Below are 20,333 nucleotides of genomic sequence, written 5' to 3'. Positions count from 1 at the left end.
TGTCTCAACCACACAGTTACAGAAACAGTAAACCACTCTGCAAGACAAGCTCTTCTATCAATAAAAGCAAAATCGGAAGCTGCCACTTAAATATTTAAGTAATATAATTTTAACTAATTATTTGATACACAACATAATTAACCCCTGCAAGAAATTACAAAACTAAAACCAAGAGGTTACTTAATTATTTCACTAACAGCAAGAATGACATTTCTAAGGCTTTTAACAGTGAATTAAGTGAATTAACAGCTGAAACCCAAAATTAATGGCCCATGGTAAAGACAAGAAAACAGAATTTTCTGCTGTCAGTACTTGAATGAAAACAAATTCATTCACCATTACCCCATAATAAGTCCTTTATTTTACACAATTTTAATTGGGAATGAATTTGATAATTCAATGTTTAGCTTTATTTTGATGGCACTTATTTCTGAAGTAAATAAACAACTTTTTTTTTCCCACCCTTCATGAAGATATCTAACTTTCAAATGGGAGAAAATTTGGAATTAGATTCACTCTAGTACTAAGAAATGCTAATATGCGAGAATATTTGATACACTGGCCCCTCAATATACATTTCAATACAGAATTTCAATCACTGCCTCCAAATCACCATCTTCCAAATCTGTCTTAAATGACGAACTGCAATCATATTCAGTAACTTCATGTTAAAATATATCAGACATACTGAAAGCCCTGAGAAATCAATTTACAGTATTTAATCTGTCACTATTAAATGTAGAGCTATAAACAACCATATCATCTTAACAATCCCTCACAGACTACTTTGCAAACCTTTGTGGGCCTGCAAACCTGATGATTCACTATATTGCCGTTATTTCTGATAACAAGATGCCAGCTTTCATTACAGTGTATTACTATTCAAAGTGTAGGATAACTGCATTACTAGATTATGACTTGCATGCAAAGAGCCTCATCTGTCTTAAACAACAGCTAAGTTTTATTTGACCCACAGAATACAGTGGATGTTCTGGACACCAGACTTCCAAGCTTTGCTGTGTTCTCTTGGGTGCAATGAAGAGCAAGCCTGAGATTCCACAGGAAGGGAAATGGTACGTAAATCTCAAATGCACAGCCTGTATTCTTTAGTCCCTCATATGAGTTCACTTTGTCTTTAGCTCACCTATGGCAATGAGAGCAATCCAAGCTCTTTTGGGAGTAGTTTAAGGCTACCTACTGATAGCCTTCTCTGCCTTGAAACAGTTCATGCTCCGGGGTTTAAAGAGTAGTAGTGTCTGGCTTCCGTAAAGTTTTGAACTGGCAGAGCCATCAGCAAACCTCGAAATCATTAAATGGACTAATTAAAATTTACACCCAAGCGTAACCTGTAAAATTTTATTCCCTTTTATTATTGAGCTATAATTAGTTCTGTAATGTTTCTAAACGTAAGTATGTACCATACTTTATGTCTCTTTAACTAAAATGTAGGGTTAGAAAACTTCAGCTGGAACATCACTATCTAGGAGATTCATCTTTCACGTTTCCAGTATTTTAAAAGTGCTCATCTAAATATTTATGATTTATTTTCTTATTTTCTATTCAGAGCTTAATCATACGTTGGTTACATTGGTTACATATATGATGACTAACACATGAGCTGAGGGAAGACATCATGATTTCAACTGATTTTAGTGCTTTGGTATCTTGTTAAAGGAAAGACTTGGTCCAAAGTACCACTGTGGTGGATTCTGATAAAAATCTTTTAACTGAACAATTCCAACACATTGAGGAAGAAAGGTAATCTTAGACCTTTACATTAGAAAGCTAATCTTCCTAGAGTGTTCTTACTGTAGCTTCTACAAAGTGAAGCAAGCTGCCTCATACTTACACTGGGATCAAAACTTTCAGACAAATACAGCGTTAACAGCCCATCCCACATCTTGGTGAGCTTCTTGCAGTCCCTGATACAGCAGCTCTTTCAAATGCTAGTTATCTGATGTTTTTACACCAAGGGTAAATTATCTTGACTACCCTGTAGCAAGTGTGAGGATTAAGACTGTCCATAACAGCAGGCAGCCATGGCGCTAACACAAGTTAATGAGTTAACCCCACAGCCTACACAAATGCTCTTATCCTCTGGTAAATGAAACACTGTTTACAGCCCTATTACACAGTACAGCACTTTAAATCATCTCATGTTGTGCAACCCTCATGTCATTATTTGAAGACTTAGAAGTAACAAAAAAAATTTACTTAGATTAGCTTTTATCCTTCATTCTGATGATCTTCCATTGCTCAAAGTAATTTATCGGGGTTTCAAGAAAAATCTATGTTTAGGTTTCGTTAAATTTTGGAGTCTGATAAAAAAGAGAATTGGAAATTAAAGAGGAAAAAAAAAGGAAAGAAAAAAAAAAGGAAAAGGTTTCATTAAAACAGGGAATAAAGCTTTCATTCTTTTCTTCCTCTTCTGTTCCCATCTCCCTTTCCACCTACAAATCACTTGTATGATGGTGGTATGATTAATCTGCATAGCATCGCCACCTGAAAACTGTTCAAGAAACCCCATTTAAATTTACACTGTATCAGAGGAACTGACCTCACCCTGATTAATTACAAGCCTAAGTCATATACAAGTTTTAGGCATCTAGGAAAACAGACATTCTAAATGACGTGGTGTATTTTACCTGCATCATCAAAAGGGAGATGTGCCATTGATAACTTAGAGAAAACTTACCTAATCTAAGTCACACTATGGTTGTACTAAATCAGCTAATGGGCATGGGCAACACTGATGGCCGCTGTGTTCAAATCATTATTTCACTCCAGACCAGCAGTCAACTTTCAAATCAAATCTCCCAATTGCCTCCATTTACCACGCTTGGGTTTCACAACACAAAACAGTCTTACAATACATGAACTAGACTCTTTTTCAATGAAACCAGATCAGAAGATTCATTTCAGAAATAAATCTAATGTGCTACAAGTGTTAGGGAAGAGACACACTAAGAGAACTGCATGTCTAACTTGTGCAGAATGGATCTCACTTGTTACAGGAGCATATCAAAAATGGTCTGCCTCAATAAACCCTGTAGTACTCTTAAAAGATCTTGGATTAGGATAAAGATAACATTTTTTGTAATAATAAAATCAACAGTGTTTTATATGAGACTTTCTAACTGCATCATTAACGTGTCAGTCAGTACTGTACTGACACATACTAATTTTTCACCATATAAACCATTACTTCCTTCAAACTACTTGTAAACAATAATTAGGTGGTGTGTGACTGCAACTTGCCTGATCAAGATAAAAAGCACTGCCATCTCTGATCTCACGTCGCTGTTTGAGGTCAGTTTCTGTGGTGTCCCTCGACAGTGCGATATATTCAACCTCCCGCTTTGTTAGCTCCTGTGGACAACAGTCTAAAGTTATTACAAAAATAACACTATAACCCCAGTAAGTGAACTTTAACAATAGGCCTAGTGGTATAATTGTACAAAAGAGCTTTAGGCAGCAGCACAATGATCAGGAATAACTCTGAACAAAATCTAGTATCTCTTATTTTTAAAATGTTTACAGTGTGTTCTGCCTCAAACAAAATGGTTTGAATTTCTGCTCAATAAACTTTTATTTTCCCCAAACCTGTTCTAAAAACATAATAACCAGCTATATATTCTTTCCATTGAACATCTGTGACATCCTGTAAGTTAATCTTCTGGTTCTAGCATCTAGAACTAGCATCTGCAAATCATGAATAAAAATCAGAAGGTTTCTGTAGAAGATTGAAAAGCTTCAACTCTCACTGTTCAGTAACATTTATACTGTGATGCAGTTGTGATTGTTACCTGTACATGCTTTGCCACTACACTGAACTATATTGTTCTTATCCACTCTCTCTTTAATGTCATGAGATGCAGTCTGTATCTGTAAAACTATATACAGACTATTTAAAAAATGAGAACCCTTAGGTTATTGTTTTGTTTATTTTGATTCAATGTAAGATATATTTAGAATTTTCTATCTTAAAGGAAAAAAAAATCCCCCATGTATTTATACCTGATGTTCATGCTACTTCCATATCTGGGTTATCATGTGTTCTGCTAGGAAACTGATTCATGCTGAAACGCTCTAAGCCCTTACCCCTCAATTGAAGGTAAGACAGAGCTGTTAAATATATCCTAAGAAGCAGCTTCTAATTCTAGTTGATGAAAAAATCAAGCAGATATAAAAACCCATAAGAATTACTTCCTTTCCACTTTTTAAGTGCCTATTGGTTTTACAAAGCCACCAATTCCATTATGCTGCAGGTAGATACAATTGTACTTTCCTATAATTAAAGGAAAAAAAACCCAGGAGGTGGAATATAGGAGAGTTTTCTTCAACAGTTGGCCCTGTGTATGACCACATAGTAGTAGCTTTCAGCAACAGCAGATAAATGTTTTCCAGGCTTATACAGCTTCATCAAAAGGGACCACAGCATGTATCAGCTGAGCAAAGACCAGCTTTCACATGACTGGCATGGCGTCGAAATGGTAAGCTACAGCCTTTCTACCACAGCTCAGGTGCATACAAATGGTGGCATAAAAAAACCCACACGTTCTGTGTCCCATGTCTGGATATCAGGTGTTTCCTAAACCTTTTTTTTTAGGTTATACCACACTCTTCTTATTTAAGGAATGCATTGAGCTATCAAGTAGCATATCTGGTTTGCCGAATTAAGAAGTCTTTCCTGAGCTTTCCAAAGCTCACAATCTTGCACCTTTCTTCTGTATGCTTTACCTCTGACAGCTAGTCTTTGAATCAGTATCTTTTTGATTTTTAAAGGAATGGCTGATCTTTATGACAATTGATTATACACCTCCATTTGTGATCCTTCTGCCCAACCAGATACTACACAAAGTTCATGGCAAAGTCCCACCCACATCACCTTTTGGGCAGACAACCTCCTCTTCGTGATCGCTTAAGGGCACCGACAATTTAAACATGAACTTTTGCACATGGTGCTGCAACGGTTTATGCAGATGTGTGTATGATCCTCTCTTGGAATGTGGGAAGGACTTGCCGACATACCTCTATTCTTTCTAATCACTCACGATAACTGTTCCCAAATGTTACTCAGAACACTCCTCTCCCAAATCCTTTCCTTAATTTCTTCTTTTTTTTAATATAATGAAGCAAAAACAAGTTGTTGTCTTTAACAGTAGGCAGATATCTTAATCTTCTAACATACATAATGCCTAGAACAAACTGTTTCTCCATTTGTGACAGCATATGGTAACAGAGTTTTCCAAGTGTTCCCCATCCCCCCACCCCCAGTTTAAGCAGAAAAACATGCATTAAGATGTCTGTACCAACAAAAACTGAACTCTGGAAAGCACATTTATGGAAAAACTTATTTACCTCCTAAGTAGCTTGCTGCAAGATCTTCTAGGACTACCTTTTACCATCTGGATAGCAGAGGAATGACTGATATTAATGCCTATGTCTCAAAGAACTCAAACCAACATACTTACCAGATATTGCATGGCAATAGATCGCCGGAGAGGCCCAGGAGGACCAATAAGAAAGACATCTTGACCAAGAAGATCTTTCTGCATTATCCATCTTAAATGGTGGACTACAGACTGGGCCAAAGAATCTGTCACTTTGAAACACAAAGATAAGAACACATTATTTAATTTTGAGAAGTGTTAGATACATAGCCATTCACACAAATTTTTGTTCTTACCTCCAAAAACAAGACAAAGACAAAAATATGTGCTGCCCTAAAGGTGGATAGCTGAAAAGCTGGGAATTATACAGAGAGTTTATATTAGACTATGTAATTCACATAGAAGTTTATATACCTGTCTTACCCGTTGCCTTTTTCTCTGCCCAACTTCATCCTTAAAAAAAAAAATAAATCTGACAAAAAACAGAAAAAAATTATGTTGATTCTCATTTCACATTAAACTGATAGTTTTTATTACCCAATATTGAGTGGATGTTTCAGCATCAGTTAATATAACTATGTCATTAATAATTTGTAAAAGATTTATGCAGCCTATATCCCAATGATTCTGTGAATCATGAACTTAAAAAAACCCCTGTGCTTGCATCAGGCTAAGATTAATGTTCAGGGACACATTTAATTTGTTATTTTCTTAAAAGACAATTGCATTCCTGTTTACATTTTGACATAATAAAACAGAATAAAGTTATCGAGGAAATGCGAACCTTGCAGTATCACTACATCAATACCACGCAGCTTCCAAAATAGTAACAAAAAACTCAAAGCAGATCTACTTATTTCTATTAAGAACGCCATACCTTTATTATTTTAAAAAGCAATAACCTGATTATAATCAAACTAAAACCTTTACCACGTGTATGCAAATGTTGGCAACACTGGAAAGCACCATGCAGAAAGGGAGGGGCACCATTCCCACTGCTGTACGTTGCTCTGTGTCCAGAATACTCCTTCACATGCAGCCAGACTTTGCTGGGGGTTTTCTCAGACACAAGCAAAAAGCACTAGTGCAGGAGGTGAAGGAGAACACAAGCAAGCCTGGAGAGAGATTTATGTAGGCATGTATGTATATGGTTGCTTTCAGAACAATCTGACAAGACCAGTGATCGGGTTTGAAGCTGGCGCCTCAAAGGGTGGTAGCCGGGACACTGAAGCACAGTAAGAAAGGAGCAAGAGGTGATGAAATCTTCAAATTAATACTTGGTTATTTAGCTTTTTTTCGGTGTGATTACTGGTTAAAATTAGAAACCAAAATTTTTAAAAACAAGCCTCAGTTCTATATGAGTTTTCCTGAGACAGGGGAGGTGGGTATGTGCGGGGCAGAGTTAGGGACAGCAAGCAATAGGGCCCCTCAGTTCTGAGGGGTTTCAGTTCACTGTTGAATTCTGAAACCAGAATTAACTCATTTTTGTAAGATCATAGAAACAGTATTAAATGACTGAACGAGACACAAGAAAGATTTTTTCAAGCATAAAGGTGGCTAAAGAACACATTATCAAAAATTTCAGCTGAATGTTTTGGTCATGCACTCAGGAAAACCTTTGAAATCATCTACTCTGAGAGAAACCTAGTCTATCATTACTACAGATATGAACAGGAATAGCATAAACATGCAGATAAGCAACCTATGCATTAGGATTATCAGATTAATTGTAATTTTAATTAAACATTTCAGGGGGGTTTTTTTGTTTTGTTTTCTAAACAACTGTCGTTAGCATGCCCAGCATTAGCTTTCATATATGGTATGGTAAGATCATAAAAATGTAAGTATTTTTTAATTTGTTGCTGCAATACTGTTTTCCAAAAGCAATGCACATCACACGTACCACGCATAACAGGCCAAATGCAAATAAATTCCTACAGAGAATAACGTGTTCCTTTCTGTGAGATTTTCAAGAAAATTAAGAAAGTTCCTACTACATATATTGTTCAGGAAATAAAATGTCATACACCTCACAGCAGCAGACCTGCTCTGTCCAAACTTTGCTACTGGACAGGTTATGGCAATTTGAAAAGCACCACAGAAATAAAAAGTATTATATTCAAGTTAACATTAAAATGGCAAGACAGATCCAACAAAGAGGCACATTCATTATAATTTCTACCTGTTGTACGAACTTGCCAATGTGCCTCTAGTGTAATTTTATGATAGCTGTTCTAAAAAATAGAAAGTTACTTAAAGTGACAAATAAGCTTGGAAATCTTGCTGAAACACTGAATTCTTTCATGTCAAAAGTCATGCATTAGAAGCATGGCAAAAATTACTTTGACGCAGCTCGACTACAATTGCCTCTGGTGTAATTCACATTAATATGTGTAGCTATCTCTTTTATTTTTAGGATGGTCTCAAGAAAAAACTTGGGTCAGAGTTAAAGCAGTACCATAAATAGCAACAGGATTTAAGAATGTTCAGCAGCATCTGCAAGACAAACTGTCACATAAAAGAAAACATGAGTGTACAGGATTCAAAAAAATCTAAACTCTTAGGAACACGATCTCCCTGCAAACCTTAAGGAATTTCAAAGCACTTATATTCTCATCATTTTGTTTAAACAATCCAAATTTGCTCTGAAATATAACACAAAAAATTTCAGTCTCCTGTATTTTCCTAACTTTGCTTTTTTTGAGAAAAGGACACGAAAGACAGTTCTTTGTCGATAAGTTTCCTAGGAAATGGTTTCATTGCTTCACATCATTCTCCTCACATACGGATCACGGCTGGATCAATTATAATACATGTTTTCAACCACAAAGTCAGCACAAAGACCATCTGCAAACTCACTTGAAGCCTGTTACAAATAACACCAACAATTCAACGCAAGCATTCTCTAAGGTGAACTGTCATGACAGCAGCTTCCACTTGTCAGGTCCTTCTATTCTAACATGTAATAGCTGTACATTGCTCCAGATGTTCAGCCTACTTCAGTTTCCCAGTTATGTCCTCCTAAAATCAGAATAATATAAATTTTTCTTTGTACATGCAGTCTCTGCTGCATAAACTGTTTCCAAAGGACAGTATGCTTTTTAAAAGCAATTCAGATGCACATAGACAGTATATTGTATATTACTTCTATATGTTTAGACTAGTTGTACTGTGGTATCTGCATTGCAAAGCTTTTAGATTTTCTCTAACATGACTTGAAAAGATTCCTCTCTGTTCAAGTACTGTATGTTAACTTTAATAGAAGCACCATATAATAATTTTCTATGACATTTAGAAGACAGGGCAAATTAGCTGAAAAAAGCATCAGCATGTATATTACAGCAATTTTTATTAATTATCCTATGAGTCAGATAGCATCTAACGCAAACTGGGTTTGCACAATCTGTTTAGTGGCACTCTGCTGATCTGCAGTAGTTGAGTAGCCAGCCCTGTATTCTTAATCTGCAGGATGGTGCGTAGGAAGCTTCTACAGTGTATTCTCAAAGACACCATCTGGCACATGCAGGAGAGTAGTCGGTGCTACAATTTGCTATTCCTGCGTAATCAAGGATGGCCATCGAAAGAAAATGCATTCTATTGCTTTGTAATATGTGTGATAAGTAGGACAACACCTTACAGAATGTTTGCACAGATTCTGCTAAGTGAGCAGTTGAAGCTGAATGGAGAAATCCCCAAACAAGGAAAGAAGAAAATGTTATAGATAGATTTTGAAGCAAATGCAACAGCTGCTCTTGTTTGATCCACAAATCAGCTTTTGTTAAAACCAAGACTGGAATGGCTATGCTAGCCTCAGAAATCTTCCAGTTCACTCGTACTTGAATTCTTGGCACATGCTACACTCATGGAAGCTATCTCACACTGGAGATAGCAGACAGTATCTGTTGGCAAGTCCTTGTGTCCCACCTACAGAAGAAATCCCATAAATGAAGGAGACACCTACCTCTTCCCACTGTTCAGAGACAGATGGTTAAATGAAATGATTCCCAAGAATATTTATTCCAGATGTAGTACAAAATACATTAGAGCTCATGTCCTTGTATGACTCTAGTTTGGTCAATCACATAATAACCAACAGGCACTTCGAAGACATCAATACATATAATTTTGAACAGAATAAAAAAAGACCTCTGCACACCCTGAACCTTTGCTACAATGCATGTTCAGAGTCTGAGAATCGCTCCTTTTTATCAGAGGAGGCAAAAATTCATGAGAGGAGAAAGATCTCCCTCTCGCCCCAATACCGAGGGGGTCCTTCAGCTTTCCACAGCGCTCTGCAGCACATGCAGCACAGGGGGCAGCTGCCTTAAAATACAGTTGAGGAAGAAGGGAACAAGGAGGGAAGTCTTTGTCTGAAAACATAAACACATTTCAAAAAGGAAAAATCTTCAAAAAACCCAGACAACTGAGCTCACTGAAATTTATTTCACAGCTTGTTCAGGCTGGGGGACAATGAAGGAAGAGTTAGTTGCCCAGGACACAGTGAAGGAGGCAGCACGGCCAAGGTGAGGAGGGAGGTGCTCCTATATGGCCTGCTTTCAGCTGCTTTCATTTAGCACTTCACAAGTAAAACACCGCTGCTCTTCCTATTTTATGCCAATGTACAAAGCCCGAAGAGTTTTCAGAGTCTTGTAACATAGTTACATCACAGACAGTTTTCACCAGAATACTATTTTTCCTCATAAATTTTTCATGGAAAACAGTCTTCATTCCAAAAATTTTTGTGCTTGCTGTGGTAAGGAAACAAGTTGTGAGTCTTTGCAGGGGCTTAGAAAGGGGAAAGTTACTTCTTGGAGACCGTAGACTCATTTATCATTAATTCCTCTGAGCTGACTGCTTCACAGGAAAGTGTAAGATCTACAGAGTTAAATCTTATTTCTCCATGTGAGTATAAATGAAAAGAGAATATAAAAGAATCATGTAAAATCAAATACTTTCTGGAAGAAATCCTGAATGGGATTCATAAGACTAAGTTTCTCTTAGTGACATATAAACATGAAATAAATGAAACAATTCTTAGCTGGGTGAACAACTCATGTGGAAATACACAGCCACAGCGGTTATCTGTAGCTCACGCTCCAACTGGAAGGGCATATTGTGTCTGGGTTTCAGTGCAACAGCTAAGTCCAATACTGTAAAGTCTGAAAAATTCTAGAAAAGAGCAAGAAGAATTACCATTTTTCAATATGCCAGACAAAAATCACAGTGAAGAAAATAGTTTTCTATATGTCATGGTTATGCTAAATAGAACAAGCCCCATGGAACCAAAAGTATGTCCCCAAACTATTAAAGGAGGCATAAAAAAAAGTATTTTTCAAAACAAGAATCATTAATTACTGGAGCAAAGTGTGCAGAGAGGTTCTGGAATCTATGTCACCAGCACATCAAAAGAACAAGAAGGACAGATACCTCTCAGGAGCAGTTTGGATCCAGCTGACCCTGCTTTGAGGCACAAGGAACACTGCAGATGACTCCCTGAGCTCCACCCAGACCTTTGCTGTAGGTTTCCATGTTTGCGTGTCTTCTGGTGCCTCACTCCCAGTACAGACAAAACCGAGATAATGGTGTAAAAGTTTCAGAGCTCTACTGACAAAAACTGCACTGTTTCAGATTCTGGACTAGGTGATAACAACCAAGCAGATCAGTTGCAAGCCTACATGAAAACTAAACTGCTGGAATAATCACCATCTCTGGCAACAAACAGCTTTCCTTAGGCTAGGAAGTAAGAAATGTAATACCAAAGGTTTTGTTACCACAAAATTATAGTCATCCTGCAATACAAACTGTCTCTGTAATTTGCTGCACTCTGACATTCAGATCTAAAGTTAACAGAAAGAACGAACCCACATTCCACTGCAAATCTGAAAGTACCTTCAGCAACAACTGAACACACATGCTTGTCCCCTGCTTCAGCACATGATGCCTACCATTCCAGGAGGTCACAGAGGTGTGCTACAACAAAGGCAATACTGATCTTTCAGGTAAAGGATAAACAACAGGAACTGCTGTCACCACTGAGCGTACTACGAAGAAATAACCAGTTTCCTCAACATCAAAACATACACCTTTCAGGCACAGAAGTTCATTTAGTGCCTTTTAAAAAAAATTTCATTATTACACGCTGTTTAATATTCTTCATAGTAATTAGTCTTCCATATATCTTAACTGACAAAACTAACAGGATTTATCACTTAACCCCTTGTATACACACGTCACCTCTGATCATACACTGCGGGGGTGTGCTCATACTCAGGATACCTTGCACAAAAATCACACACTGTTTGAAATTATCTTCCACAATTCAATGCAGTTGCATGTAACATGCCTACAGCCAAACTCCCAAATGCACCTGCACTTTTCTAGCAGCAGAGCTGACATGGTGTGGCAAGAGAGGATCCATTTTCCCGCCTTAATGAGGATTTGCTGTCATTGAACAGTGTCCTCCAAGAGCTATGTTAGGAATTGTTTTGTCAAGATTAACAAACACATGAAATATCAGGTACATCGTCATTTTGGTAAAATTTCCAGAAACTATTAACGAAAGCAGTGCACTGACATGAACTCAATGTAAAAAAAATAATAAATAAAATTAATGTGGATTATTGCATTTTAATTTTAGATCTAAACTATCATGTAAAGCCATACAAAGTTTCTCCAAAGTATAATTAAAGAAATAATTATGCTTTTCAGGCACAGTGAGACTTTTAAAATGTAGGTCTTATTTTTACTGATAAAAGAACATGCAGTGCAAAAACCAAGTGCCCTCTTTCTAGAATGTGTCAGACACAAAAATCCCATGTCGTGAAAGAAATCCCATAAGAAAATTCCTCTGTGTATAATTCATATATACTTGTCACTTAATAATACAAAAAATAAGAACAATTCAGATTTTATGTACCTTTAACTATCATCTTCCAAGAGAAAGCCATTTGCCAACAACAGCAAAATGAATTAATATTTTAGACTAACACAAAAAATGTAGTACTTCATACAGAACTTGCTAGATACTTAGCATAAAACCAGAAAAGCAAAGACATGAAAACATAAGGTAACCAGCAGTACCTATCCAATCCATTTCTGCAAAATGTAACAAGGTTCAATAAAGGAGTTAAAAATCAGTTTAATTTGATAACACAAAGAATGAAATATTTTGGTATTAATTTTGTGACAGAATGGCAAAAAGTTTCATAGGTTCTTAATACATTTACATTCCTTATTGTGTAACAATTTTTTTCAGATTTTTAAGACTATTTTAAAGCCTAGAATAATAATGCGGAGTTTAGAATAAGTTACAACTTCCCTATAAATTTGCTGTAAATTATAGATACACATTTTCAACATCACTGTATTTTAACATGGCAGAATAATAAAAGCAGAAACATACCATTCTACACAAATGATAAGCTAGAAAACGGTATCATATGCAGTACTAGGAAATTAACTGTAAATGCTTCAATTCCCTCCTCTTAGCTCTAACTCCACTGCAAACATTACAATGTCTGAGACATTTTCAGGGGTATTTCCCACTTAATTGGAGAACCAAATTACTTCTAGTCTGAGTTTAAAAGAAATCAGGTAAGCAGTCATTTAAATGTAATATTAGTTACTACAATAAAAATTCAAAATATGTCACATTTCAGTTTATAGAATAATATAAATATGCAATTATGTTCATCTTTCACACAAACATCTTGTATCTACAGCAGTCATTCACAGAGCAAAACAAAAAGTACTCTTAAAACAAGTAAAAATGTGTTAAAGCACATACACTCTACATGACTCAAAAAGAGGAGATAATTGACATAAAGCCAATACAACCTACTTAATTTCACTAAAGGAATATAACTTTGTTCTCCATAGTAACATAATCATAGAACTTTTAAGCACTAAGAGATAAAAAAACTTCCTAAATTTAAATATACAAAGAAACTGTACTCAAGCATTTGAAATTGATTTTCTGCTACTAAATACATGACTATTCCACCTTACTTAATTTTAACTTAATATTTAGGTTTATAAGCAAAATTTTGTACCTTCAGTAATCCTATTGTAGGTACATCAATACTGATGAACAACACTATCCGAAGCATGAAATAGGCTCCTTTCAGTTATGATTATTGAAAAAAAAGAAGTAAATAACTAATAATACACCTAGTATGTGCTAACAGACGTTACTTTTAGTTGCAGTTTCAGATTTTAGCTAAGATCCATCATTCTGTACAGGTCCATGTTTAATAAATATTTTTTTTTACTGTCAGATTAGTTTTCAACCACTTTTTCCTTCTAGAACTAGAAAAATCTCTGATTCTTTGATTCTACCAAATGTTTTCATAATTATCTTACCTTCCCAGTTCAAAGGACTAAAGATATGTTGTTATAGCAACTTTGAGCTAATATTTGTCTCCCTGAAAAGTAAAGATTGACCAAAACACGTACTAGTGACTGGCGTAGTGTAGAAGAGTGGAAGTCAGGGAGGCACTGTTAAATGCCATCCTTCTAAAAGAATAAATAAAACCAAAAAACCCTAGTGCCCCAGCAGTTTTCTTGGTGTCTGCTTCAAAAAGTCATGGAATTAATTTAGACATGTTGGAAAGAAAATTCACTTGAAGTGAAAGACTACACCCAGTTTCCAGATGTAGAATGCTGCAAGCCCAGCAACGACAGCCACTGAGAGTTCTCAATGCTTGGTCCTGTCTAAACTAGAAGTACTGTAAGACTTACACAGCCCTTTAGAATGCCATGTGTGCTTGGGTTTGGTTTCAAAATTTATCTGGGTGGAAAAAAATCAGTTGGGTGCGTGTGTGCAGGATGGGATTATTTACATTTCAGACATCCAGCAACCTACATGTGAAAGTGCTGAACAAATGGCAACTGATCACTTCAAATCCTCAGGAAATAGTTGGCCTGTACTGCCCTAGGAAATGTCACAATGAAAACAGGATTCACTTGCTGAACCACTGTGAAAAGGAAAAGCTCAAGAAGCATGTTTTCTCAACAAAAAAACAAGAAATATGGATGGTTGCAAATCTGTGGCATCTTTAATAAGGTATCAAAACATAATGTGAATCAATTGTAAGTACATGTATGTGCATCGTTAATGTGCGTAATTGGCTGTGTATTTTGAAAGTATTTGATCGCATTTTTTATTACTATGCAATTGACTTCTCATTAACTTGATGGATTGCAAAGATCTGTATGTTTCCTGACACAATAACGTGACAGTCTGGGAATACTAAATATCACAGTAGAATGCCATACAGCAAATAACTCCTAGGATGTATAATCATATTGCAATTGAATAAGAATTTTAAACTGCCACATTTTCTTGACCAGACAACTTGAGATTACTGTATTATTTTTAGAAGTATTTGCTGGATGAGACCCCTTTTAAACAAAATATTTAAACATACACAAATTATCCTTTTACGGTCCCATTGACCAATGGAGCAAATCACATTCAAAGTTAAGAGATTCCTATATAACCAGAGATACAGTAAAGAACTCTGCAAAGATAGCCTTCCCCAAATTGCACACTTTGTCAAAACATATTCCTTAGATAATTTCAGTAATTCAGCAGGGTGACTTGAGTGAATAAAGAGTTTTTTGAATGAAACCTTGAAACTCATTCAAAAGGAAAGCAAATTCTTACTGTAGTTCTGTGGAACAAGTTCTGGGTTCTTCGGTGTTTTGAGTTTAAAAGACACATCTCCAATAGTGATAGTATCACCTAAAACAGAAAAGAAGTCTTTTAGTTCCCAGACACTTTTTAAGTATATAACGTCTTTATGTTGAAGTTTAAATCACAGGCCTGCTGTAGTAAGGCTGACTGTGTGTTCACAAAGCAGCCTCTAGTGTGTTTGAGAACTATGAGTTTACTAATTAGGCTCTGCTACTTTTAAGTAGATCAGGTACCAGGACAATCTTTATTTAATTAATATTCCTTGACTTTTTTCTTTTGTTGCTGTTGTTATAATCATAACTTACTTTGTTGGAGCTATGGAATTCAAGCTCACTACAGAACCCCATTCCAGCTACCATCACCGATTTATTGAAAAATTAAATCTTTAGCCTATTTGTCTACAGCTAGCCATGACAACCACTTGTAAGGGTGATGATTTTCCTGAGTTTTCAAGAAGCCTGAAACAGTACCTTTTGGAGGTAAAAAAATGACATATTCATGTCAGTGGGCCCTTCCTGCACCCTCTGACACTATGGCTGCAGAACCTGGCAGCCTCCCAAGATTTGAGAGGTCTCAAGCATTTCTTGCTCTGGATTTCACCAAAACTAAAGCACCTGGCTACTTTATTTACTGGTCTCTTACTAGGATATGCTTGTCTTACCTGTCTTTCTGCTACCGCAAGCTTAAATTAAATTGCAGGGCATGCCCTGTGTTCTTTCTTGTAGAAATCAGAAGTGAAATCTAGTTTGCAGCCAGGAAATGGGTGAGCACCACAGCGGTGGTGGTCACAAAGAAAAAATGCACACCACCCAAAACCCGTGAAGCCAAGAAAATGAGCTGCAGACTGTTAACAAACTCAAACTTTATTTTTTTCAAGAGATCATCTGGGCCATGCAAATGAGTTCACAAGTATTAAGGCCATGAAACCAAGATGACGCTAGTAAAATGATGTTTTTTTTATCTCCCACCGTTTTGCCCACTTCTCTAAGTTTTAAAGGCTTACTGCCTAAGCATCATCTCCATTTCCTTTTCTTCTGCTGCAGCTCCAATCACTCTTTCTTACTGGGGAACAGCTAAAGGATTGACCAAAAATTACTCCAAGTTGATGAAAACATCCTAAGAGTCCACTGCTTCCTGAAAAAGTTGACACCTCTCTCATTAGCTCAGCTAGGAAGAATTTTAATGCTATAAAAAGAGCAGGTTGCCCGATACACCCTTAGGAAATTAGCGCCAGTTTATTTTCTCACCATTCCCTAGCCAATATGCAACGAGACAAGAGTATATGACTAATTAGCTCCTATCTTAAATCACCTCAACTGAAGTTGTAAATACTCTTTCATGCATAGTGTCTTCTAAAACACAGTAGGGACAAGATGCTGAAAGCAACAAGGTATCAGACTTTGCAATACAAGGGAATGATGGTATCATGTACCTGAGAGAATTTTAATTACCTACTTTATTGGCACAGTACTGAAAACCCTTAGTTGATTTCATGTACTCCCTTATGAAAAAGAAACCAAACAAAACCACCCCATAACTGAGCTCGATCTAGGTGAAAAAATGGAAAATATATCTCTTCTGGTGGTACTTATGTCAGTCCATAACATGTTGACCCTTGATCACATCTAAACATGTCAAAAAATTCCACAAATATTCCAACCACCAACAGACTCTACAAACTTCTACGAAAAATGGGCCAGGAGGGAACTATATGCAAGATATGGAGCAAGCTGAGCACTCAAAATCCCTAGCAGACCATCGGGGCAGCTTTTAACAGGTTTGTTGCTGCCTGGAGGCAAATGTTGCCTCCAGCTTGCATCTGTCCAAAAAGCAAAAATATTAGCTGTAGTTAATAGAACTTTAAGCAACGATAAACCAAGACAGCAGAGTCTATTTTGCTAGCTAAATAAGCACAGAGGGAATTAGCCCACTAATCTTATCACACACTTCCACCTGGGCTGTATTTTCTTGTCTGTTTGCTTCCTTTGCACTTCTTTAAAATCTCATGTTTGGTTACTCTGTTTCCACTGCATTTCCAAACTCTTTGAATAGAGATGCATCCCAGGCAGGCTCTTTCCAGTGTTTCACCAACTGGCAAGAAACTGACAACAGCCTGCCTGGTAAAATGGTGGTGTTAAATCAGCAAGACTTACAATTTGAAAACATGTCAAATAACTTGGGATACACCACAACAAGTTATAGATTAGCCCATGAATACTCCAATCCACCTCACAAGCTATTACCACACTACTGTGGACAAAAGCTACACACACAGGGTTTTGCAATGGAGACTTTGTAGCCTGTATCAGGCTTGCTTAGGCAAGCAGTGAAGATGTGCCCCTAGTTTCTTATCTCCCACACAGAAAACAGTAATCTTAGGTATCACAGTCTTTGGGGAAAACACTGGAATACAAGCAGTGCCCCATGTACACAAAAGAGATGGCTGCTGAAACAAAAGAAGTCCCTAATAAGCCAGAACCCAAAAGGTAAGGGGGACATCCCATTCAGAGGGCAGACAACACACAGACAAAGCAGGTCTTTTAAGACCTCATGCAACATAGGTGACAAATTGGCAGCACATAAACATCATGATCTAATAAAAGGACCCTGAAGAGGCTCTCAAACAAGTAGGTATGAAAACAGCTCAATACATGCAACAAGCTCTCTCTGCTGCATCTGGACTAGACAAGTATGAATTGCACTCCTGGCAAAACAGCAACTTGCACATGCACATACAACTAGCCAGTAACTGCAATGCACTGAACCTGATATGCTCTCTTCTTCAGAGCCACATTTTAGACAGAGAACAATATTAATTTTTGCTTTTTACAATAACTGGCAAGGGCTCATCAGGTGAGCAGGCCCACTTTTTTCCACTCATTCCACTCAGGGCTACTGAGCTGAAAGGCACCACCTTCAGCTCCAAGCCCTGAGCTGCAGAGGAGGCAGCCAGAGGCTGAGCGTGCACTTTGACAGGGCATCACTGCACGAACACCCTGTGCTTTTATTCTCCCCCAGCACTGCCTACTCACTGTTCTCCAATACAGAATAGGAGGACTTGATGGACCTTTGTTCTGACCCACTGTGGATGCTTTGATGTTCTAATCTCAGTAAGGCGGCTTCTTGAAGATGCAACTTTCCTGTGCACTTGGCACCTTTGACGGGTCCTCTGTTTAAAAGCTAGTATCACACCAGCTATTCCTCTATCCCTCTTCTCCTCCCCACCCCCCACCAATATGTTGAGAAGAAAAAGCCACTGCTGTTTAAATTATTTACAGCAACATCGGTTATATGTAAAATAAACAGACTGCATCTCAACTACAATTTAAGAAATTAAGAAGCAGAAAAAAGTTTTGGGGTTTCTTTTACTTGTTACATAACACATTAAGAAAGGAAATGAAAAAAATTGAAATGGATGCTTTTAAATAAAGAAATCCTACAGCGAAAGAAAACACGCTGCACAGATCTATACATGTGTTTAGTATTTTGAGTGCACAACAGAAACACTTCCAATCTCATGTGTAAACCTTTAGATTGTCAGCATTCTCATAGGACACTACAATGAAGCTTCAGGAATGTTGAGTTTTTAGGTGGTTTAGATTACTGCCTTTTGGCCTCTTCAGTCCTGAATTTATGCAAGATTAACGCACTCCAGCAGTCATCTTAGTCACTTGTACATAGACCATCCATCTGGTCTCAAAAGCCATCAACAGCAAGAGCATATTAAAACTGTGAAGGTGCTAAGCTCTGCTAACATTAATTTCTGTTGATAAGATCACATCTGTTAGAGAAAAGTTCAAAATCTCTATTACAATAAAATGTATATTTTCAAGTCTTAGTTTTATTCTAATGTGAAGGAAGGGGGAGAGGTGGGCAGGCAGGGAAGATGCTTTTAACTAATACTTATCCAGCACATTTCCATAAGGGCACAGAAGAGGCTGTCAGCTCTCATTCTCGAAGAGTCAACTTGTTTTGAAGAAATAGAAATGGCACTGTCTAGGATTTGTTTTTTCTTTTTCCTCAACTTTTCTGAATACATTATTCAAAGGAAAAAAAAACAGCCAACCAAACAAAAAAACCCCAAAAACCACAACCAACCCTATCTACACAACTTCCTATTCTTATTTTATACCAGCTCTTACTGGCCACCTTCACGGCTGCAAGCATTACACACAGTCACTGGGTAACGCCGTTAACTTCTCCTGCATCTTATATTGGTACTGGCAGCCTCTCAAACACGAGCACGAAGGACAGAAACCCATTCCCCACAATCACTGGGTTTGCTCTTTGACCACCACTGCCTTCACATACAGATGAGGTGGTGTTCAGCAACTGCTCACTGAAATAGTTGGATGTTTACACAAAAAAACCCATCTCCAATCTAGAGTAAAAAATCCACTTCACCAAAATTTCCCTTTTCTTATGAACAAAAGACAGACATTTTTTCCCTCTAAAAAACCAAAATAATTACTTCAAACATAAAATTTCAATTTCTACTCAATGTTATTGTTAGACCTCTTACTTTTTTTTTTAATATTCAGTTTTGAAGCTAATGTTTTAATTTTCAGTTCTCTACTTTAGGCTAATGATTTTCTTTACTGATTAAAATCTAAAGCATCATTAAAACAAAATCTTGGTATTTACTCCAGGAAGTGAACCTTTTCCTCCATTTTCTGCATTAGTAGAAGATCCAACAACATGAATGTGGACTCTTACCTGACATCCAGTCATGTAGGAAGATTACAATCATAGAATTACAGAATCATTCAGGTTGGAAAAGACCTTTGAGATCATCAAGTCCAACTGTTAACCCAGGACTGCCAAGTCCATCACTAAACCATGTCCTTTAGCACCACATCTACGGGGGTTTTTTAAACACCTCCAGGGACGGTGATTCCACCATCTCCGTGGGCAGCCTGTTCCAATGCTTGACCGCCCTTTCCATGAAGAAATTTTTCCTAATACCCAATCTAAACCTCCCCTGGCATAACTTGAGGCCATTTCCTCTTGTCTTGCTACTTGTCATCTGCGAGAAGAGACCTACGCCCACCTGCCTACAACGTCTTTCAGGTAGAGAGCAATAAAGTCCTCCCTTGACTCTCCTCTTCTTCAGACTAAAATACCCCAGTTCCCTCAGCTGCTCCTCATCAGACTTGTGCTCCAGACCCCTCACCAGCTCCGTTGCCCGTCTCTGGACACGCTCCAGCACCTCAGTGTCTTTCTTGCAGTGAGGGGCCCAAAAC

The 20,333-nt window shown here is 37.3% G+C and overlaps 1 protein-coding gene across 2 annotated transcripts in view; it reads right to left on the bottom strand.

The window, feature by feature from the left end:
- VWA8 (von Willebrand factor A domain containing 8) overlaps window positions 1–20,333 on the bottom strand; it is a 185,933-nt gene that overhangs the window by 160,701 nt on the left and 4,899 nt on the right. For both annotated transcript variants that reach the window (XM_056329815.1, XM_056329816.1), the window contains exons 2-4: window positions 15,061–15,138; window positions 5,475–5,605; window positions 3,259–3,369 (exon numbers count right to left, since the gene is read on the bottom strand). In XM_056329815.1, coding sequence (XP_056185790.1) covers window positions 3,259–3,369; window positions 5,475–5,605; window positions 15,061–15,138 — 320 coding nt within the window. The remainder of the gene's footprint in view (window positions 1–3,258; window positions 3,370–5,474; window positions 5,606–15,060; window positions 15,139–20,333) is intronic.

The sequence above is a fragment of the Falco biarmicus genome, chromosome 2 (genome assembly GCF_023638135.1).
Source record: "Falco biarmicus isolate bFalBia1 chromosome 2, bFalBia1.pri, whole genome shotgun sequence".
Classification (NCBI taxonomy): domain Eukaryota; kingdom Metazoa; phylum Chordata; class Aves; order Falconiformes; family Falconidae; genus Falco; species Falco biarmicus.
Note: the sequence above shows the minus strand (reverse complement) of the source record. Positions and strands in the feature narration are given on the sequence as shown.